Here is a 20,958-nt window from a genome sequence, read left to right on the forward strand (position 1 = left end):
GCTCACTAGGTCATTGGCATTACGGGGATCTCCCTGGGCAACGCAAGATTGCACTGGCCTTGGTAGGGAGTGTATTAACCTGTCCATGACAACCTTCTCCACCATCTGTGCTGCAGAGGAGGATTCAGGTTGCAAACATTTTTAGACCGGGTGTAGGAGATCTTACATTTGGGACCGGGGAGGTTTGTCACTGTGATACGCCCACTCGTGCACACATTGCACCCTGACAGTCAGGGTCACTCCTAAGCGTGCCTAGATCTCAACCTTTAACTTGGCGTATTCTTTTGTATCCTGCAACACCAAGTCATACTATGCCTTCTGCGGTTCACCTGTCAAATTTGGCACCAGAATCTCTGCCCACTGCTCTGGAAGCAATTTCTCCCGCTCTGCCACCCTATCAAACACTGCCAGGAAAGCCTTGATGTCATCACCCGGGGTCATCTTTTTCAATGCTTTTCTTACGGTCTTCCTCACATGAGAGTCATCACCTGGATTTAGGGTTGGGGCCGTCTCTCTGCTGCGGACATCTCCCGCCAGGAGTTCCATCTGCCTCTGCTGCTGTTGAATTTGTTTCATCAGGAGTTTGTTTGTATCCTGCTGTATCTGCTGCTGCTCTCTATGCTGCTGGTATTGTTGCTGCCATATCTGTTACTGCTGGTGATTAGCCTGAATGAGTTGCTTTACCAATTCCTCCATGTTGTCAGATTTTGCTCCTGCAGCCACTTTCACCCAGGACATGCTGTATCGGCAGTCACACTGCTTCTTGGGATTCGTGCCCGTGCTTCTAGCACCAATTGTAGAGGTTTGTACTCACTCAGCTGCTCTTGAGGTCGGCACAGGACGCGGTTTTCATGCCTTAGTCCAGGCCAGTTTATTTAACTTCATAAACCGCTCCGGGTGGCAAAACAAAACAGAGCCTTGTCAGGCACAAAGTGAAAAACTGAGAACAAATAGTCCATGTGGTGTTGCGGGTCTGCCCGATCAGGTCAGTGTCTTTAGGTACGCCTCCAGCCACAGACCCCAATGAGAGACTCGGCCACCACTTTATCTGCCAAACCACGCACCTGGGGTTGGGATATGTGAGCGGTCATTCCAAAGCATCTCTTATGACCACTCGTCAAACCTGACCCTGGAATGGCCTAAGAATTCTCTCAGCACTATATGTGCTGGAGCATGCTTCTGAGCTCACATCTCCGCAGCTAACAGCTGTGATGATGACACATATCTCCCCTCAAGGACTCGTCCAGCAGCCATCTTACAAACACAATAGATAATGTATCACCGCAGAAAACAGAATTAAGCAATGATTTTTTGTATCATTTACCCTATTTACAGCAAGCGATATTGATGTCATACATTCTCCCCAGTTGGAGATAACACATTGAACTGACATTCTGCTTATCCCTGTATGGTTGTGGTTTCTGGCAGTCACTTTGTACAACTCTATGTCTGATGATTATATTTATGTTCTCATTTCCATCTCCAGCCCCAAACCCTCCGACTATAAGAGAAGAGCTTTGTACTGCATCGCATGACACTATAACCGTCCATTGGATGTCCGATGATGAGTTCAGCGTTGGTTCCTACGAGCTACAATACACCATCTATACTGGACAAGCCAACTTCATCAGTAAGATTGATCTTTTACACGAAAAGCAGTATGCAATGCTTGAAAGGAAATCTGTCAGCAGGTTCTTATTAATTAATCTGAGAGGGACAGAGACCCTAATTTTAGTGATGTGTCACTTACAAGGCTGTGTATTACTGTTTTTTAAAAAATAAAATCAGTGTTTTATCAGCAGGAGATTATCACTACAAGACTACATGTCTCATGCCATCTAGTCATCCTGACCTTCGTAACCCCGCCTCCACCAATGATCGGCAGCTTTCTGCCTATGCGGGGTTATACAGCAACTCTGCAGCAGAGAAAACAATGATGGCATACAGATCAGCAAGTGTCGCTGGAATCAGGCTGCTACATAGCAGAAACCTGGTGACAGATTCCCTGCCATCTGAATTATGCTGCCCAAGCCACATGCAGCATAAAACAGAGCCTGGCTGCACATCAGCTAAGTATTTCAGAGAGAGCATACTACAGACATCCGGCACTAGCCCTGGCCGGCTAGTCCCAGACCTGTTCTATGTGATTGATATGCCTTTTTGCTATGGGAGAGACCTGTCAATCACATTTGTAACACTGGGAAGAGCCGACTAGAAACGCCGGAGATTTTTACAGAAGTATATTACTGGCTGCAGTGGCGCAAACAGACAGGGATTGGGCAGCATGAGTCCGGTGACAGGGTCCCTTTAAATGACTGCAGTACAGATGTAAAGGGGATTACTGTTGTCTGGAATCTTGTACATTACAACTTGCTTCTTCAGAGGAATTGTTGCATTTCATGAACCAAAAATTACAATTGTAGACTTGTTCTTTAGTCTTAAATGTAAAATGGAATCCAGCCCCGGCCTTCACGTTGGTGAGATCTCATCCCCTCAACATAAAGATAAAACATTTCTTAAGATTCATGGGTTTTCTCTAAGACAGTTTTTAGCAGATCTGCCGGAAAAAATGTTCTTTAACTTGTGTCCATTGAAGTGAATGGAGACATTGTGCTACATGGATACATGGAGTTCTCCATAGCAGGAGCTCTTTTTCCAGTTTTACTCATCTTGGCTAATTCTGTGGCTTCTATGACAACTATATGTGTTCATATAAAAATCGTACTATGCTATAAAATACTTGTGGATTTACCTGAAATTACTGTCAGTTTACAATATGTTTTTTTCATGTATTTTGTAAAGATGAAAGTATGGTTTAGGCATTTTCTTCCTATGCAAGCTGCAAAAATACAACGTAAAACTACACACAGTTGTGTAAAGACATGCTGTTTTGGCACTCGGTTCTTCTTTTTTGGCACTCAGTTCTGTTTTGGCACTCAGTTAAGTTTTGGCACGCAGTTCTTCTGTTTTGGCACTCGGTTCTTGTGTTTTGGCAATCGGTTCTTGTGTTTTGGCAATCAGTTCTGTTTTGACACTTGGTTCTGTTTTAGCCCTTGGTTCTTCTATTTTGGCACTCGATTCTTCTGTTTTGGCACTCGATTCTTCTGTTTTAGCACTCTGTTCTTGTGTTTTGGCACTTGGTTGTGTTCTTGCCCTCGGTTCTTCTGTTTTGGCACTCGATTCTTCTGTTTTGGCACTCGATTCTTCTGTTTTGGCACTCGATTCTTCTGTTTTGGCACTCAGTTCTGTTCTGGCACTCAGTTCTGTTTTGGCACTCAGTTCTGTTTTGGCACACAGTTCTGTTTTGGCACTCGGTCCTTCTGTTTTGGCACTCGGTCTTTCTGATTTGGCACTCGGTCCTTCTGTTTTGGCACTCGGTCCTTCTGTTTTGGCACTCAGTTCTGTTTTACCACTCAGTTCTGTTTCGGCACTCAGTTCTGTTTTAGCACTCGGTCCTTCTGTTTTGGCACTCAGTCCTTCTGTTTTGGCACTCGGTTCTTGTGTTTTGGCACTCAGTTCTGTTTTAGCACTCAGTTCTGTTTTGACACTCAATTCTGTTTTGGCACTCGGTCCTTCTGCTTTGGCACTTGGTCCTTCTGTTTTGGCACTCAGTCCTTCTGTTTTGGCACTCGGTCCTTCTGTTTTGGCACTCGGTTCTTGTGTTTTGGCACTCAATTCTTCTGTTTTGGCACTCAGTTCTGTTTTAGCACTCAGTTCTGTTTTGGCACTTGATTCTTCTGTTTTGGCACTCGGTCCTTCTGTTTTGGCACTCAGTTCTGTTTTAGCACTCAGTTCTGTTTTAGCACTCGGTCCTTCTGTTTTAGCACTCGGTCCTTCTGTTTTGGCACTCAGTCCTTCTGTTTTGGCACTCGGTCCTTCTGTTTTGGCACTCGATTCTTCTGTTTTGGCACTCAGTTCTGTTTTAGCACTCAGTTCTGTTTTGGCACTCGATTCTTCTGTTTTGGCATTCGGTCCTTCTGTTTTGGCACTCAGTTCTGTTTTACCACTCAGTTCTGTTTCGGCACTCAGTTCTGTTTTAGCACTCGGTCCTTCTGTTTTGGCACTCAGTCCTTCTGTTTTGGCACTCGGTTCTTGTGTTTTGGCACTCAGTTCTGTTTTAGCACTCAGTTCTGTTTTGACACTCAATTCTGTTTTGGCACTCGGTCCTTCTGTTTTGGCACTCGGTCCTTCTGTTTTGGCACTCAGTCCTTCTGTTTTGGCACTTGGTCCTTCTGTTTTGGCACTCGGTTCTTGTGTTTTGGCACTCAATTCTTCTGTTTTGGCACTCAGTTCTGTTTTAGCACTCAGTTCTGTTTTGGCACTCGATTCTTCTGTTTTGGCACTCGGTCCTTCTGTTTTGGCACTCAGTTCTGTTTTAGCACTCAGTTCTGTTTTAGCACTCGGTCCTTCTGTTTTAGCACTCGGTCCTTCTGTTTTGGCACTCAGTCCTTCTGTTTTGGCACTCGGTCCTTCTGTTTTGGCACTCGGTCCTTCTGTTTTAGCACTCAGTTCTGTTTTGGCACTTAGTTCTGTTTTAGCACTCAGTCCTTCTGTTTTGGCACTCGATTCTTCTGTTTTGGAACTCGATTCTTCTGTTTTGGCACTCGGTTCTTGTGTTTTGGCACTTGGTTCTGTTTTGGCACTCAGTCCTTCTGTTTTGGCACTCGGTTCTTGTGTTTTGGCACTTGATTCTTCTGTTTTGGCACTCAGTTCTGTTTTAGCACTCAGTTCTGTTTTGGCACTCAGTTCTGTTTTGGCACTCGATTCTTCTGTTTTGGCACTCGATTCTTCTGTTTTGGCACTCAGTTCTGTTTTAGCACTCAGTTCTGTTTTGGCACTCAGTTCTGTTTTGGCCCTTGATTCTTCTGTTTTGGCACTCAATTCTTCTGTTTAGGCACTCAGTTCTGTTTTGGCACTCAGTTCTGTTTTGGCACTTGGTCCTTCTGTTTTGGCACTCAGTCCTTCTGTTTTGGCACTCGGTCCTTCTGTTTTGGCACTTGGTTCTTGTGTTTTGGCACTCTGTTCTTGTGTTTTGGCACTCAGTTCTGTTTTGGCACTCGGTTCTTGTGTTTTGGCACTCAGTTCTGTTTTGGCACTCAGTTCTTCTGTTTTGGCACTTAGTTCTTCTGTTTTGTCACTCATTTCTGTTTTGACACTCGGTTCTTCTGTTTTGGCACTCGGATCTTGGCTGCGTGGCACACTACCACCGTCTGGACAGACAGTCTAAAACTTGATAAAGATGTTCCCCGCAGAGATGATTGAATCAATACATTTTAAGCTTAATTTTGTGAAATATATTGCAGGTTTTGGTGAGTTGTTTTGCATTGATCGCAAACAAATATATTCCCAGAATCGTTGTACACCAGACATTGCTGAAGAGAGCACATTCTCACCCGATACCAGGCATGGCTGTACAGGCTACCTCATGATGCCTAGCAGCTATCGCATCACATGGTCTACTGCAGTCAATCAGGAAGAACTATCACAGCTACTATAAGGCTATGTGCACACGTTGCGGATTAGGCTTAGGAATTTCTGGTGCAGATTCTGCCTCTCCAGGCAGAAAACGCACCTGCGGATTTGTCACGTTTTTTGTGCAGTTCCCCAGCGGTTTTAGTGCATTTTTGCTGCGGTTTTCTTGCGGATTTACCCGTGGTTTTCTGTAATGGAATGGGTACAAAAATGCTGCAGATTCACAAAAAATAAATGCTACTTCTTTTAAACCGCAGCGTTTCCGCAGCAGATTTTCTGCAAAGTGTGCACAGCATTTTTTTTTTCTCATTGATTTACATTGTACTGTAAATCAATTGCGGATCTGCAGCGTTTCTGCACCGCAAAAAATGCTGCGGATCCGCAGAGAATCCGCAACGTGTGCACGTACCCTAAAAGAGGTGGGCAAGGAAAGCAGCAGCCATTTTTACATTTCACAGATAGGAAGCCGATGCACACAGCTCATCATTACACATAGGGATGTAAATGTCTAATCAGATTGTGGTGTATTATTGCAATGCTGGAGAACATAGAATGTGGGGTTGGTTGTCTCAGGCAGTTCTAAGTGATAGGAAGGTGCAGGACCTGCAGAGTCTGTCAACTGGTTGATCCATGACATACTGCACTTTAATGAACACCACTTTCTTTTTGTAATTTCTGATGCAGTGGCAAAATAATAGGACAGTTTAATTCCCCTCATCCCTAACTTTGTTGCTCTAGAGAAATACTCAGCTTGTCTGTCTCAGAAAGCAATGCTTCCTAGTTTTTGAGACAAGGAGTAAGCAATATCATTTTTTGTATTTTCTTTGCATTTTTTTGTAAAGGCATGGTGGTTTTTTAAGACAAAAGACAAATCTCAACACTCTGGAAATATACAGTAAATGCAAATGTCAACCATGCAAAGTGTGCAATAACCCAACATTACTTTACCATCTTTTGTGAAGTCTTTTTGATAAAGACCCATGGAATTTTTCTTTAAATCTTTTAAAAAAAAAGTAGAAAAATATTTAGAATTGAGAGTCTTCAGTGGTTGATACCTTTTAATGGCTAACTGAAAAGATGATAATAAATTGCAAGCTTTCGAGACTATCTATCTACTGGCTAACACGGTACCAAGATATATTTCTTTTTTTCTTTTAAAAAAAAGTACACATTCAGTTTTGCATACCTGTTTTACTAGCAAGCTACCTAACACTGTAGTTTTTAGTGTTACATAATTTTTGTCAAGGTGGCTGAGAATTGAAACAAATATATGTGTATAAAAAATACAGGATAAAAACGTTTTGCATAGCTGTTTTACTAGTAGAAATAAGTGTGCTTGCACCCTGTGGCCATATAGCGACAGAATGTAATATAAAAATGAGCAAATACCCTTTAAGAAGTAAATACATAAATAGTATTAATAATAGTGGACTTCTTGTAAGTAACACCATTTTGATCAAAACGTGTAAAAAGCCATCCCACCGTGACAAGGTGTACCCGATCGGGACGGTATGTAACCCTTGTAGGACAGTGCAGGACCAGGTCCCAACTCTTCAGACACTCTTTCTCCACCCTTATCTGATACACAGTGATGTAAACTACAAGAGTTAGGTACTGTCACAGTTGGTTTCACCTTGTCGCGGTGGGATGACATTTACTCTTTTTTTGTTCAAAACAGTGTTAGCTAAGTCTTATGTGTTATTTACATGTACTATTACTATTTATTCAATTAATTACTACAGGGATTCTGTCCATTAATATGACTGTGTTTGCATTATAAAACTCACGAGGGGTTTAATAATCCAAAGGGACCTCAAAATGTTATACACGTATTTTCTAGGAATTTAAAGGCTTTTCAGCATTGTGATTTTTTTCAGCATAGTATGTGTTAGGTGTTGAGTTCCCACCTCTGCACAGGGGGAATCTTGAACCACCTCCGCTGCGGTCTCCCATTCTTCTAAAGCCGCAGTGGAACCTGCTCAGCGGAGACATCGGTCCCAGCGTCTGGCTCAGGCTGATACAGGGCAACTGGTTACTACTAGGGTTGAGCGAAACGGGTCGGCCATTTTCAGAAGTCGCCGACTTTTGGCAAAGTCGGGTTTCATGAAACCCGACCCGACCCCTGTGTGGGGTCGGCCATGAGGTCGGCAATCTTCTGAATCTGGTATCGGAATTCCGATCCCGAGCTCCGATATGTTTGCAATATCGGAAATCGGTATCGGAATCCATATTTAAGTGTAAAATAAAGAATTAAAATAAAAAATATTGCTATACTTACCCTCTGACGCGCCCTGGTACTAACCGGCAGCCTTCCTTCCTTAGAATCAGTGCGTGAAGGGCCTTAGATGACGTCGCGTCTTGTGATTGGTCGCGTGACCACCCATGTGACCGCTCGCGCGACCAATCACAAGCCGCGACGTCACCGAAGGTCCTTCAAGCGCTGATTCTTAGGAAGGAAGGCTGCCGGAAAGAAGCAGGGCACGTCCGAGGGTGAGTATATACCTAATAGGAATATACTCACCCTCGGACGCGCCCTGCTTCTTTCCGGCAGCCTTCCTTCCTAAGAATCAGCGCTTGAAGGACCTTCGGTGACGTCGCGGCTTGTGATTGGCATGAGCGGTCACATGGGCGGTCGCACAACCAATCACAAGCCGCGACGTCATCTAAGGCCCTTCCTGCGCTGATTCTAAGGAAGGAAGGCTGCCGGTTAGTACCAGGGCGTGTCCGAGGGTGAGTATAGCAATATTTTTTATTTTAATTCTTTATTTTACACTTAAATATGGATCCCAGGGCCTGAAGGAGAGTTTCCTCTCCTTCAGAACCTGGGAACCATAGTATCCCATTGCACTGCATTGGGTTTCGTGTTTCGATCGACCTCGACCCTGACTTTTTTATAGGAGCAGCAGATTTCACTCGACCCGACTTTTGAAAAACCGACCCGATCCTATAAAAGTAAAAGTCGCTCAACCCTAGTTACTACTGTTCTTCCAGGCTCTGTCTTTGTAGCCAGCGCTGATCAGCAGTGAGCAGATCTTTCTGGGACTAAGTCCTGCTTTTCCCATACTGGGCATGCCCACTGGACGACCTCCCATTGGAGGTCGGGGGTCACATGCGCAGGTCCTGAAGCAGTTCCTATTGGACCACTAGGAAGGTCCTTGAGTGCTAAAACTATAAAAGGTTCGCATGGCCGCACTAGTATCAAACCAATGTTAAAGAGCTCAGCGCCAGTGTGGTCATGCTTGTATGTGGTCAGGGTTTAGCTGAAATAAGCCCCTAGAATACCGGCTCCAGTGAGGAGTTGTTTGTGTGCTATTCTAACTGCATAACCACAGTTTTGCTCTGTTTGGTAGCTGTGTTCCTCTGTGAGGTTAACAGGCCACAGCATCTAGTTATTCCTTCGAATCTGTGAAGTAACAGAGTTTGCTAATACCGCCATATATTACCGCCTATTACTAGCAGCAGGTTTCTGGTGGACCCCAGGTTGCGAACGCACCAATTGTCTCATATATATATATATATATACTAGCTGAAGAGCCCGGCGTTGCCTGGGCATAGTAAATATCTGTGGTTAGTTATAGCATGTCACTTCTCTTATTTTCCCATCACGCCTCTCATTTTCCCAATCACATCTTTAATTTTCCCCCTCACATCTCTCATTTTCTCCCTCACACCTCTCATTTTCTCCCTCACTCCTCTCATTCCCGCATAACACTTGTCATTTCGACCTCACATCTGTCATTTTCCGATCACTACACTATTTTCCCTCACTCCTCTCATTTTGCACTCACACCTTTTCATTTTCACCTCACACCTCTCATTTTCACCTCAGTATATACATGTTTGTCATCTCCCTTATATATAGTATACACCTGTATGTCATCTCCTGTATATAGTATATACCTGCTGTGTGTCATCTCCCCTGTATATAGTATATACCTGTATGTCATCTCCTCCTATATATATAGTATATACCTGTATGTCATCTCCTCCTATATATAGTATATACCTGTATGTCATCTCCTCCTATATATAGTATATACCTGTATGTCATCTCCTTCTATATATAGTATATACCTGTATGTCATCTCCTCCTGTATATAGTATATACCTGTGTGTCATCTCCCCTGTATATAGTATATATCTGTGTGTCATCTCCTCCTGTATATAGTATATACAGTGGGGCAAAAAAGTATTTAGTCAGTCAGCAATAGTGCAAGTTCCACCACTTAAAAAGATGAGAGGCGTCTGTAATTTACATCATAGGTAGACCTCAACTATGGGAGACAAACTGAGAAAAAAAAATCCAGAAAATCACATTGTCTGTTTTTTTATCATTTTATTTGCATATTATGGTGGAAAATAAGTATTTGGTCAGAAACAAAATTTCATCTCAATACTTTGTAATATATCCTTTGTTGGCAATGACAGAGGTCAAACGTTTTCTGTAAGTCTTCACAAGGTTGCCACACATTGTTGTTGGTATGTTGGCCCATTCCTCCATGCAGATCTCCTCTAGAGCAGTGATGTTTTTGGCTTTTCGCTTGGCAACACGGACTTTCAACTCCCTCCAAAGGTTTTCTTTAGGGTTGAGATCTGGAGACTGGCTAGGCCACTCCAGGACCTTGAAATGCTTCTTACGAAGCCACTCCTTCGTTGCCCTGGCGGTGTGCTTTGGATCATTGTCATGTTGAAAGACCCAGCCACGTTTCATCTTCAATGCCCTTGCTGATGGAAGGAGGTTTGCACTCAAAATCTCACGATACATGGCCCCATTCATTCTTTCATGTACCCGGATCAGTCGTCCTGACCCCTTTGCAGAGAAACAGCCCCAAAGCATGATGTTTCCACCACCATGCTTTACAGTAGGTATGGTGTTTGATGGATGCAACTCAGTATTCTTTTTCCTCCAAACACGACAAGTTGTGTTTCTACCAAACAGTTCCAGTTTGGTTTCATCAGACCATAGGACATTCTCCCAAAACTCCTCTGGATCATCCAAATGCTCTCTAGCAAACTTCAGACGGGCCCGGACATGTACTGGCTTAAGCAGTGGGACACGTCTTGCACTGCAGGATCTGAGTCCATGGTGGCGTAGTGTGTTACTTATGGTATTCCTTGTTACATTGGTCCCAGCTCTCTGCAGTTCATTCACTAGGTCCCCCCGCGTGGTTCTGGGATTTTTGCTCACCGTTCTTGTGATCATTCTGACCCCACGGGGTGGGATTTTGTGTGGAGCCCCAGATCGAGGGAGATTATCAGTGGTCTTGTATGTCTTCCATTTTCTAATTATTGCTCCCACTGTTGATTTCTTCACTTCAAGCTGGTTGGCTATTGCAGATTCAGTCTTCCCAGCCTGGTGCAGGGCTACAATTTTGTTTCTGGTGTCCTTTGACAGCTCTTTGGTCTTCACCATAGTGGAGTTTGGAGTCAGACTGTTTAAGGGTGTGCACAGGTGTCTTTTTATACTGATAACAAGTTTAAACAGGTGCCATTACTACAGGTAATGAGTGGAGGAAAGAGGAGACTCTTAAAGAAGAAGTTACAGGTCTGTGAGAGCCAGAAATCTTGATTGTTTGTTTCTGACCAAATACTTATTTTCCACCATAATATGCAAATAAAATGATAAAAAAAAACAGACAATGTGATTTTCTGGATTTTTTTTCTCAGTTTGTCTCCCATAGTTGAGGTCTACCTATGATGTAAATTACAGACGCCTCTCATCTTTTTAAGTGGTGGAACTTGCACTATTGCTGACTGACTAAATACTTTTTTGCCCCACTGTACCTGTATGTCATCTCCTCCTGTATATAGTATGTACCTGTATGTAATCTCCTCCTCTATATAGTATATACCTGTGTGTCATCTCTCCTGTATATAGTATATACCTGTGTGTCATCTCCCCTGTATATATATATATATCTGTGTGTCATCTCCTCCTGTATATAGTATATACCTGTATGCCATCTTCTATATATAGCATATACCTGTATGTCATCTCCTCCTGTATATAGTATATACCTGTAGGTAATCTGCTCCTGTATATAGTATATACCTGTGTGTCATCTCCTCCTGTATATAGTATATACCTGTATGTCATCTCCTCCTGTATATAGTATGTACCTGTATGTCATCTCCTCCTCTATATAGTATATACCTGTGTGTCATCTCTCCTGTATATAGTATATATCTGTGTGTCATCTCCCCTGTATATAGTATATACCTGTGTGATCTCCTGTATTAGACCTTGTTCACACGTTATTTGCTCAGTATTTTTACCTCAGTATTTGTAAGATAAATTGGCAGCCTGATCCCCAGCCAACAGGAAGCCCTCCCCCCTGGCAGTATATATTAGCTCACACATACACATAATAGACAGGTCATGTGACTGACAGCTGCCGTATTTCCTATATGGTACATTTGTTGCTCTTGTAGTTTGTCTGCTTATTATTCAGATTTTTATTTTTGAAGGCTAATACCAGACTTGTGTGTGTTTTAGGGCGAGTTTCGTTTGTCAAGTTGTGTGTGTTGAGTTGTGTGTGGCGACATGCATGTAGCGACATTTGTGAGATGAGTTTTGTGTGGCAACATGCGTGTAGCAACTTTGTGTGTCGAGTTGCATGTGACAGGTTAGTGTAGCAAGTTGTGTGCAGCAAGATTTGCGCATGGCGAGTTTTGCGCGTGGTGAGTTTTATGTCTGGTGCCTTTTGAGTATGTGCAAGTTTTGTGTGAGGCAACTTTTGCATGTGTTGCAAATTTTGTGCATGTGGCAATTTTTCCGCGTGTGCAAGTTTTGCGTGTGGCGAGTTTTCCATGAGGTGAGTTTTGCACTTGTGGCGAGTTTTGCGTGAGCCTAGTTTTTGCATGTGGCGAGTTTTGCGCGTGGTGAGTTTTGAGCGGCGACTTTTGTGTTTCGACTTTTATGTGGCGAGGTTGGTGTATGTGTGGTGAAATGTGTGCTGAGGGTGGTATATGTGTTCAAGCACGTGGTAGTGTGTGGCGCATTTTGTGTGTGTGTTCATATCCCCATGTGTGGTGAGTATCTCATGTCTGGGCCCCACCTTAGCAACTGTACGGTATATACTCTTTGGCGCCATCGCTCTCATTCTTTAAGTCCCCCTTGTTTACATCTGGCAGCTGTCAATTTGCCTCCTACACTTTTCCTTTCACTTTTCCCCATTATGTAGATAGCGGAAAAATTGTTTGGTCAATTGGAAAGCGCGGAGTTAAAATTTCACCTCACAACATAGCCTATGACGCTCTCAGGGTCCAGACATGTGACTGTGCAAAATTTTGTGGCTGTAGCTGCGACGCCTCCAACACTTTTCATTTCACTTTTTCCCCATTATGTAGATAGGGGAAAAATGGTTTGGTGAATTGGAAAGCGCGGGGTTAAAATTTCACCTCACAACATAGCCTATGACGCTCTCAGAGTCCAGACATGTGACTGTGCAAAATTTTGTGGCTGTAGCTGCGACGCCTCCAACACTTTTCATTTCACTTTTTCCCCATTATTTAGATAGGGGAAAAATGGTTTGGTGAATTGGAAAGCGCGGGGTTAAAATTTCACCTCACAACGTAGCCTATGACGCTCTCAGGGTCCAGACGTGTGACTGTGCAAAATTTTGTTGCTGTAGCTGCGACGCTTCCAACACTTTTCCTTTCACTTTTTTCCCCATTATGTAGATAGGGGCAAAATAGTTTGGTGAATTGGAACGCGCAGGGTTAAAATTTCGCCTCACAACATAGCCTATGACGCTCTCGGGGTCCAGACGTGTGACTGTGCAAAATTTTGTGGCTGTAGCTGCGACGGTGCAGATGCCAATCCCGGACATACACACACACATACACACACACACACACACACACATACACACATTCAGCTTTATATAGTAGATATATATATATATATTCGGTGCGTTTCGCCAACCGTAACAGTAGGTAAATTCAGATTTCATACTATTCGCCTAACTCTACTGATATACCATATTCCAAAAAATAAACTAACAAGCAATAAAGAATATTACAAGGTAGGACAAAATTAAGTACTTTCAGGCATTGAACTTCTTTTTTTATTTCCTGTTTTTAAATCAACTTGTACCCAGGCTACTAATTGATCAAACCTTAGAATGAGGATCGCTCAGACTGAGTCCTCTGGTTTAATATTAGCTCGAAAATAATCAAGTCCTCCCCGTCCTAATTGGGCACAGAGCACACACAGCTAAGAGAAAAAGAATGGGTTTTATATTATCTAATTAGTTCTAACAGTAGTAAATAGCACTGACTGCGCAATATTGCACAAAATATAGAACCACGAAAGGAAGCGGTCAACAACTCCACGGATTCACATTCATCAGCAACTCTTGATTTTTAACTCCTCTTCTTCCTAAGCCACCTATACATCAAGCCTCAGAATAGACAACCACTTCTTAATTGCCCAAATCCTCTGCGTAAAATAACAAAAGGCATATCAGTCTTGACAGTCCTTGCCGTGTGGATGGTTCTCTTTCTATGTTTGCCTTATAATAATAAAAGAGTTTATTTTGTGAACAAAGTGCATATTAATCTATTGATCTTAGCATAATAAGAAGTTCCACAACTGGATGTGTAAAAAAAATGTTCTTGTGCTGAGATAATCTTATAAATGTGCCCCTGCTGTACTGTGTAATGGCCGCGTCTCACTGTACAGGGACATGGTCTGATAATACCACAGCTCCTGGGCAGGAGAGAAGAGAGAATACAGACAGGACAGCCCAGGAACATTATTCCTATAAATGTGTCCCTACTGTACTGTGTAATGGCTGCGTCTGACCGTACAGGGACATGGTCTGATCATACCACAGCTCCTGGCAGGGGAGGAAGAGAGAATACAGACAGGACAGCCCAGGAACATTATTCCTATAAATGTGCCCCTGCTGTACTGTGTAATGGCCGCGTCTCACTGTACAGGGACATGGTCTGATCATACCACAGCTCCTGGGCAGGAGAGAAGAGAGAATACAGACAGGACAGCACAGGAACATTATTCCTATAAAAGTGTCCCTACTGTACTGTGTAATGGCTGCGTCTGACCGTACAGGGACATGGTCTGATCATACCACAGCTCCTGGCAGGGGAGGAAGAGAGAATACAGACAGGACAGCCCAGGAACATTATTCCTATAAATGTGCCCCTGCTGTACTGTGTAATGGCCGTGTCTGACCGTACAGGGACATGGCCTGATCATACCACATCTCCTGGGCAGGAGAGAAGAGAGAATACAGACAGGACAGCACAGGAACATTATTCCTATTAATGTGCCCCTGCTGTACTGTGTAATGGCCTTGTCTGACCGTACAGGACATGGTCTGATCATACCACAGCTCCTGGGCAGGGGAGGAAGAGAGTATACAGACAGGACAGCACAGGAACATTATTCCTATAAATGTGCCCCTGCTGTACTGTGTAATGGTCGTGTCTCACTGTACAGGGACATGGTCTGATCATACCACATCTCCTGGGCAGGGGAGAAGAGAGAATACAGACAGGACAGCACAGGAACATTATTCCTATAAATGTGCCCCTGCTGTACTGTGTAATGGCCGTGTCTGACCGTACAGGGACATGGTCTGATCATACCACAGCTCCTAGGCAGGGAAGAAGAGAGAATACAGACAAGACAGCACAGGAACATTATTCCTATAAAAGTGTCCCTACTGTACTTCGTAATGGCCGTGTCTGACCGTACAGGGACATGGTCTGATCATACCACAGCTCCTGGGCAGGAGAGAAGAGAGAATACAGACAAGACAGCACAGGAACATTATTCCTATAAAAGTGTCCCTACTGTACTTCGTAATGGCCGTGTCTGACCGTACAGGGACATGGTCTGATCATACCACAGCTCCTGGGCAGGGAGGAAGAGAGAATACAGACAGGACAGCCCAGGAACATTATTCCTATAAATGTGCCCCTGCTGTACTGTGTAATGGCCGTGTCTGACTGTACAGGGACATGGTCTGATTATACTACAGCTCCTGGGCAGGGGAGAAGAGAGAATACAGACAGGACAGCACAGAAACATTATTCCTATAAATGTGCCCCTGCTGTACTGTGTAATGGCCGTGTCTGACTGTACAGGGACATGGTCTGATCATACCACATCTCCTGGGCAGGAGAGAAGAGAGAATACAGACAGGACAGCACAGGAACATTATTCCTATAAATGTGCCCCTTCTGTACTGTGTAATGGCCGTGTCTGACCGTACAGGGACATGGTCTGATCACACCACAGCTCCTGGCAGGGGAAGAACAGAGAATACAGACAGGACAGCACAGGAACATTATTCCTATAAATATGCCCCTGCTGTACTGAGTAATGGCCGTGTCTGACCGTACAGGGAAATGGTCTGATCTTACCGCAGCTCCTGGCAGGGGAGGAACAGAGAATACAGACAGGACAGCACAGGAACAGTATTCCTATAAAAGTGCCCCTGATGTACTGTGTAATGGTCATGTCTGACCGTACAGGGACCTGGTCTGATCTTACCACAGCTCCTGGGCAGGGGAGAAGAGAGAATACAGACAGGACAGCACAGGAGCATTATTCCTATAAATGTGCCCCTGCTGTGTACTGTGTAATGGTCGTGTCTGACCGTACAGGGACATGGTCTGATCATACCACAGCTCCTGGGCAGGGGAGAAGAGAGAATACAGACAGGACAGCACAGGAACATTATTCCTATAAATGTGCCCCTGCTGTACTGTGTAATGGTCGTGTCTGACCGTACAGGGACATGGTCTGATCATACCACAGCTCCTGGGCAGGGGAGGAAGAGAGAATAGAAACAGGACAGCCCAGGAACATTATTCCTATAAATGTGCCCCTGCTGTACTGTGTAATGGCCGTGTCTGACTGTACAGGGACATGGTCTGATCATACCACAGCTCCTGGGCAGGGGAGGAAGAGAGAATGCAGACAGGACAGCACAGGAACATTATTCCTATAAATGTGCCCCTGCTGTACTGTGTAATGGCCGTGTCTGACCGTACAGGGACATGGTCTGATCATACCACAGCTCCTGGGCAGGGGAGAAGAGAGAATACAGACAGGACAGCACAGGAACATTATTCCTATAAATGTGCCCCTGCTGTACTGTGTAATGGCCGTGTCTGACCGTACAGGGACATGGTCTGATCATACCACAGCTCCTGGGCAGGGTAGGAAGAGAAAATACAGATAGGAGAGCACAGGCAGTGACGCTGCTACCATTAGGTGATTTGAGCACTTTGACTCAGGCGGCAGAAGAGAGGGGGCGGCAGATTCTGTAGTAACTGGATTTGCGCTGCTAGTTTTTATTTTTTTTTTTATAAAACTCTGGTGTCAAGTGCCCGCCCCCCCTCCTCCCTCCCTCCTTCTAGCCCCCCTCCACTCTCCCTCCTTCCCGCCCCCCCTCCTCCCTCCCTCCTTCCCACTCCCCCTCCTGTTAAAAATCGTTATTGAGCAAAAATATCTCATCAAGACTTAACCAGGTGCGTTATTCTTAAAATAAAAATGTCATGATATTCTGACGAAAGTATAGTGGTTTATTGAGTTATCCACCATCGCAACAAAAACATAAAAGGTAGATGAAACAATTACAAACAGAGTGTCCATGTGTAGATATCAGCGCTTCTCCTGTTACTCATCTTTCCAGGGTCCTGAATGGTAGAAGTCATCTGTCTGTGTGAAAGTCTGAAGTCATCATGGCATGGAGTAGCTAACAGCTGTTGTTCCTCGTGTCTTGTCCCATGTCCATGGAGAATGATGGTGAAGGAAGGGAGGTGTCCCTACTGTACTTCGTAATGGCCGTGTCTGACCGTACAGGGACATGGTCTGATCATACCACAGCTCCTGGGCAGGAGAGAAGAGAGAATACAGACAAGACAGCACAGGAACATTATTCCTATAAAAGTGTCCCTACTGTACTTCGTAATGGCCGTGTCTGACCGTACAGGGACATGGTCTGATCATACCACAGCTCCTGGGCAGGGAGGAAGAGAGAATACAGACAGGACAGCCCAGGAACATTATTCCTATAAATGTGCCCCTGCTGTACTGTGTAATGGCCGTGTCTGACTGTACAGGGACATGGTCTGATTATACTACAGCTCCTGGGCAGGGGAGAAGAGAGAATACAGACAGGACAGCACAGAAACATTATTCCTATAAATGTGCCCCTGCTGTACTGTGTAATGGCCGTGTCTGACTGTACAGGGACATGGTCTGATCATACCACATCTCCTGGGCAGGAGAGAAGAGAGAATACAGACAGGACAGCACAGGAACATTATTCCTATAAATGTGCCCCTTCTGTACTGTGTAATGGCCGTGTCTGACCGTACAGGGACATGGTCTGATCACACCACAGCTCCTGGCAGGGGAAGAACAGAGAATACAGACAGGACAGCACAGGAACATTATTCCTATAAATATGCCCCTGCTGTACTGAGTAATGGCCGTGTCTGACCGTACAGGGAAATGGTCTGATCTTACCGCAGCTCCTGGCAGGGGAGGAACAGAGAATACAGACAGGACAGCACAGGAACAGTATTCCTATAAAAGTGCCCCTGATGTACTGTGTAATGGTCATGTCTGACCGTACAGGGACCTGGTCTGATCTTACCACAGCTCCTGGGCAGGGGAGAAGAGAGAATACAGACAGGACAGCACAGGAGCATTATTCCTATAAATGTGCCCCTGCTGTGTACTGTGTAATGGTCGTGTCTGACCGTACAGGGACATGGTCTGATCATACCACAGCTCCTGGGCAGGGGAGAAGAGAGAATACAGACAGGACAGCACAGGAACATTATTCCTATAAATGTGCCCCTGCTGTACTGTGTAATGGTCGTGTCTGACCGTACAGGGACATGGTCTGATCATACCACAGCTCCTGGGCAGGGGAGGAAGAGAGAATAGAAACAGGACAGCCCAGGAACATTATTCCTATAAATGTGCCCCTGCTGTACTGTGTAATGGCCGTGTCTGACTGTACAGGGACATGGTCTGATCATACCACAGCTCCTGGGCAGGGGAGGAAGAGAGAATGCAGACAGGACAGCACAGGAACATTATTCCTATAAATGTGCCCCTGCTGTACTGTGTAATGGCCGTGTCTGACCGTACAGGGACATGGTCTGATCATACCACAGCTCCTGGGCAGGGGAGAAGAGAGAATACAGACAGGACAGCACAGGAACATTATTCCTATAAATGTGCCCCTGCTGTACTGTGTAATGGCCGTGTCTGACCGTACAGGGACATGGTCTGATCATACCACAGCTCCTGGGCAGGGTAGGAAGAGAAAATACAGATAGGAGAGCACAGGCAGTGACGCTGCTACCATTAGGTGATTTGAGCACTTTGACTCAGGCGGCAGAAGAGAGGGGGCGGCAGATTCTGTAGTAACTGGATTTGCGCTGCTAGTTTTTATTTTTTTTTTTATAAAACTCTGGTGTCAAGTGCCCGCCCCCCCTCCTCCCTCCCTCCTTCTAGCCCCCCTCCACTCTCCCTCCTTCCCGCCCCCCCTCCTCCCTCCCTCCTTCCCACTCCCCCTCCTGTTAAAAATCGTTATTGAGCAAAAATATCTCATCAAGACTTAACCAGGTGCGTTATTCTTAAAATAAAAATGTCATGATATTCTGACGAAAGTATAGTGGTTTATTGAGTTATCCACCATCGCAACAAAAACATAAAAGGTAGATGAAACAATTACAAACAGAGTGTCCATGTGTAGATATCAGCGCTTCTCCTGTTACTCATCTTTCCAGGGTCCTGAATGGTAGAAGTCATCTGTCTGTGTGAAAGTCTGAAGTCATCATGGCATGGAGTAGCTAACAGCTGTTGTTCCTCGTGTCTTGTCCCATGTCCATGGAGAATGATGGTGAAGGAAGGGAGGTGACCGTCCCACGTGACAAAAAGCCCTCCACCCTCCTTAGAGACGTTATTTATATGGTTTCTACAGATCACGTGTCCTCTGTATATGGAGTTAACTTATACTCTGAGCTACATACACAGAAATAGCTTTTGATAGTGTCAGCAAGAAACCATGTGCTCGGTACAGAATAATTAATATTTAACACCTCCTCCCTCCCTCTTTCCGCCCCCTCCTTGAAGACGTAATACTCACCTTCCTCCAGTGGTGGCTGCAACTGCGTCTCAGCGCCGGCAGCGCGTCCTGTCTTCAGCGGTCACATGGTACCGCTCATTAAGGTCATGAATATGTGCATATTCATGACCTTAATTAGCACTAACATGTGACCACTGAAGACAGGAAGAAAGACGCTGCAGAGATGCCAGGAAGTTCTGTGCCGCGCGGTGAGTGGTGAGTATGGCAGACAGGGAAAAAGGATGGGGAGCCATGCACGGCAGGATGGGAGGATAGGGGAAGCATGCACGCAGGGGAGAAGGATAGGGGAGCCATGCACGCAGGGGAGAAGGATGGGGGAGCCAAGCATGCAGGGGAGAAGGATGGGGGAGCCATGAACGCAGGGGAGAAGGATGGAGGAGCCATGCACGCAGGGGAGAAGTTTGGGGGAGCTATGAACGCAGGGGAGAAGGATGGGGGAGCCATGAATGCAGGGGAGAAGGATGGAGGAGCCATGCACGCAGGGGAGAAGGATGGGGGAGCCAAGCACGCAGGGGAGAAGGATGGGGGAGCCATGAACACAGGGGACAAGGATGGGGGAGCCATGCACACAGGGGAGAAGGATGAGGGAGCCAAGCATGCAGGGGAGAAGTTTGGGGGAGCCATGAACGCAGGGGAGAAGGATGGGGGAGCCATGAATGCAGGGGAGAAGGATGGAGGAGCCATGCACACAGGGGAGAAGGATGAGGGAGCCAAGCATGCAGGGGAGAAGTTTGGGGGAGCCATGAACGCAGGGGAGAAGGATGGGGGAGCCATGAATGCAGGGGAGAAGGATGGAGGAACCATGCACGCAGGGGAGAAGGATGGGGGAGCCAAGCACGCAGGGGAGAAGTATGGGTGAGCCATGAATGCAGGGGAGAAGAATGGGGAGCCATGCACACAGGGGAGAAGGATGGGGGAGCCAAGCATGCAGGGGAGAAGGATGGGGGAGCCATAAACGCAGGGGAGAAGGATGGGGGAGCCAAGCACGCAGGGGAGAAGGATGGGGGAAGGATACTCGCCGATCACCACCTTCATCCTCCATCACATGCTGCATCTCCAGCTGCTTCACCATAGACGGCCATGTCCAGGCCATGGAGGTTACAATGTGTCATAAGTTTGTGACTATATCACACGTAGAACACGCCTAGGCCTGGACAAGGCGGGAAATATTGGAGATATGGCTCACAACAGCAGAAAGAGGATAGGATGTTGAGTATCAGGGCGGCTGGTGACTTTTATTTACCTTATTTATAAATCAATTCTCACCTCTCCAGCCAGCCCGTTATTCACCATCTGATCCTCTTCTTTTGGTTATTGGACTTGCTACACCTCCAGCCTC

At 45.4% G+C, this 20,958-nt stretch overlaps 1 protein-coding gene across 2 annotated transcripts in view; it reads left to right on the forward strand.

Annotated features, from left to right (window-relative positions):
- The window catches only part of LOC138662747 (probable E3 ubiquitin-protein ligase MID2), a 718,902-nt gene that overhangs the window by 452,355 nt on the left and 245,589 nt on the right, over window positions 1-20,958 (forward strand). For both annotated transcript variants that reach the window (XM_069748647.1, XM_069748646.1), the window contains exon 7: window positions 1,487-1,630. In XM_069748647.1, the coding sequence (XP_069604748.1) occupies window positions 1,487-1,630 (144 nt within the window). The remainder of the gene's footprint in view (window positions 1-1,486; window positions 1,631-20,958) is intronic.

This window comes from Ranitomeya imitator, chromosome 2 (genome assembly GCF_032444005.1).
Source record: "Ranitomeya imitator isolate aRanImi1 chromosome 2, aRanImi1.pri, whole genome shotgun sequence".
Lineage (NCBI taxonomy): Eukaryota > Metazoa > Chordata > Amphibia > Anura > Dendrobatidae > Ranitomeya > Ranitomeya imitator.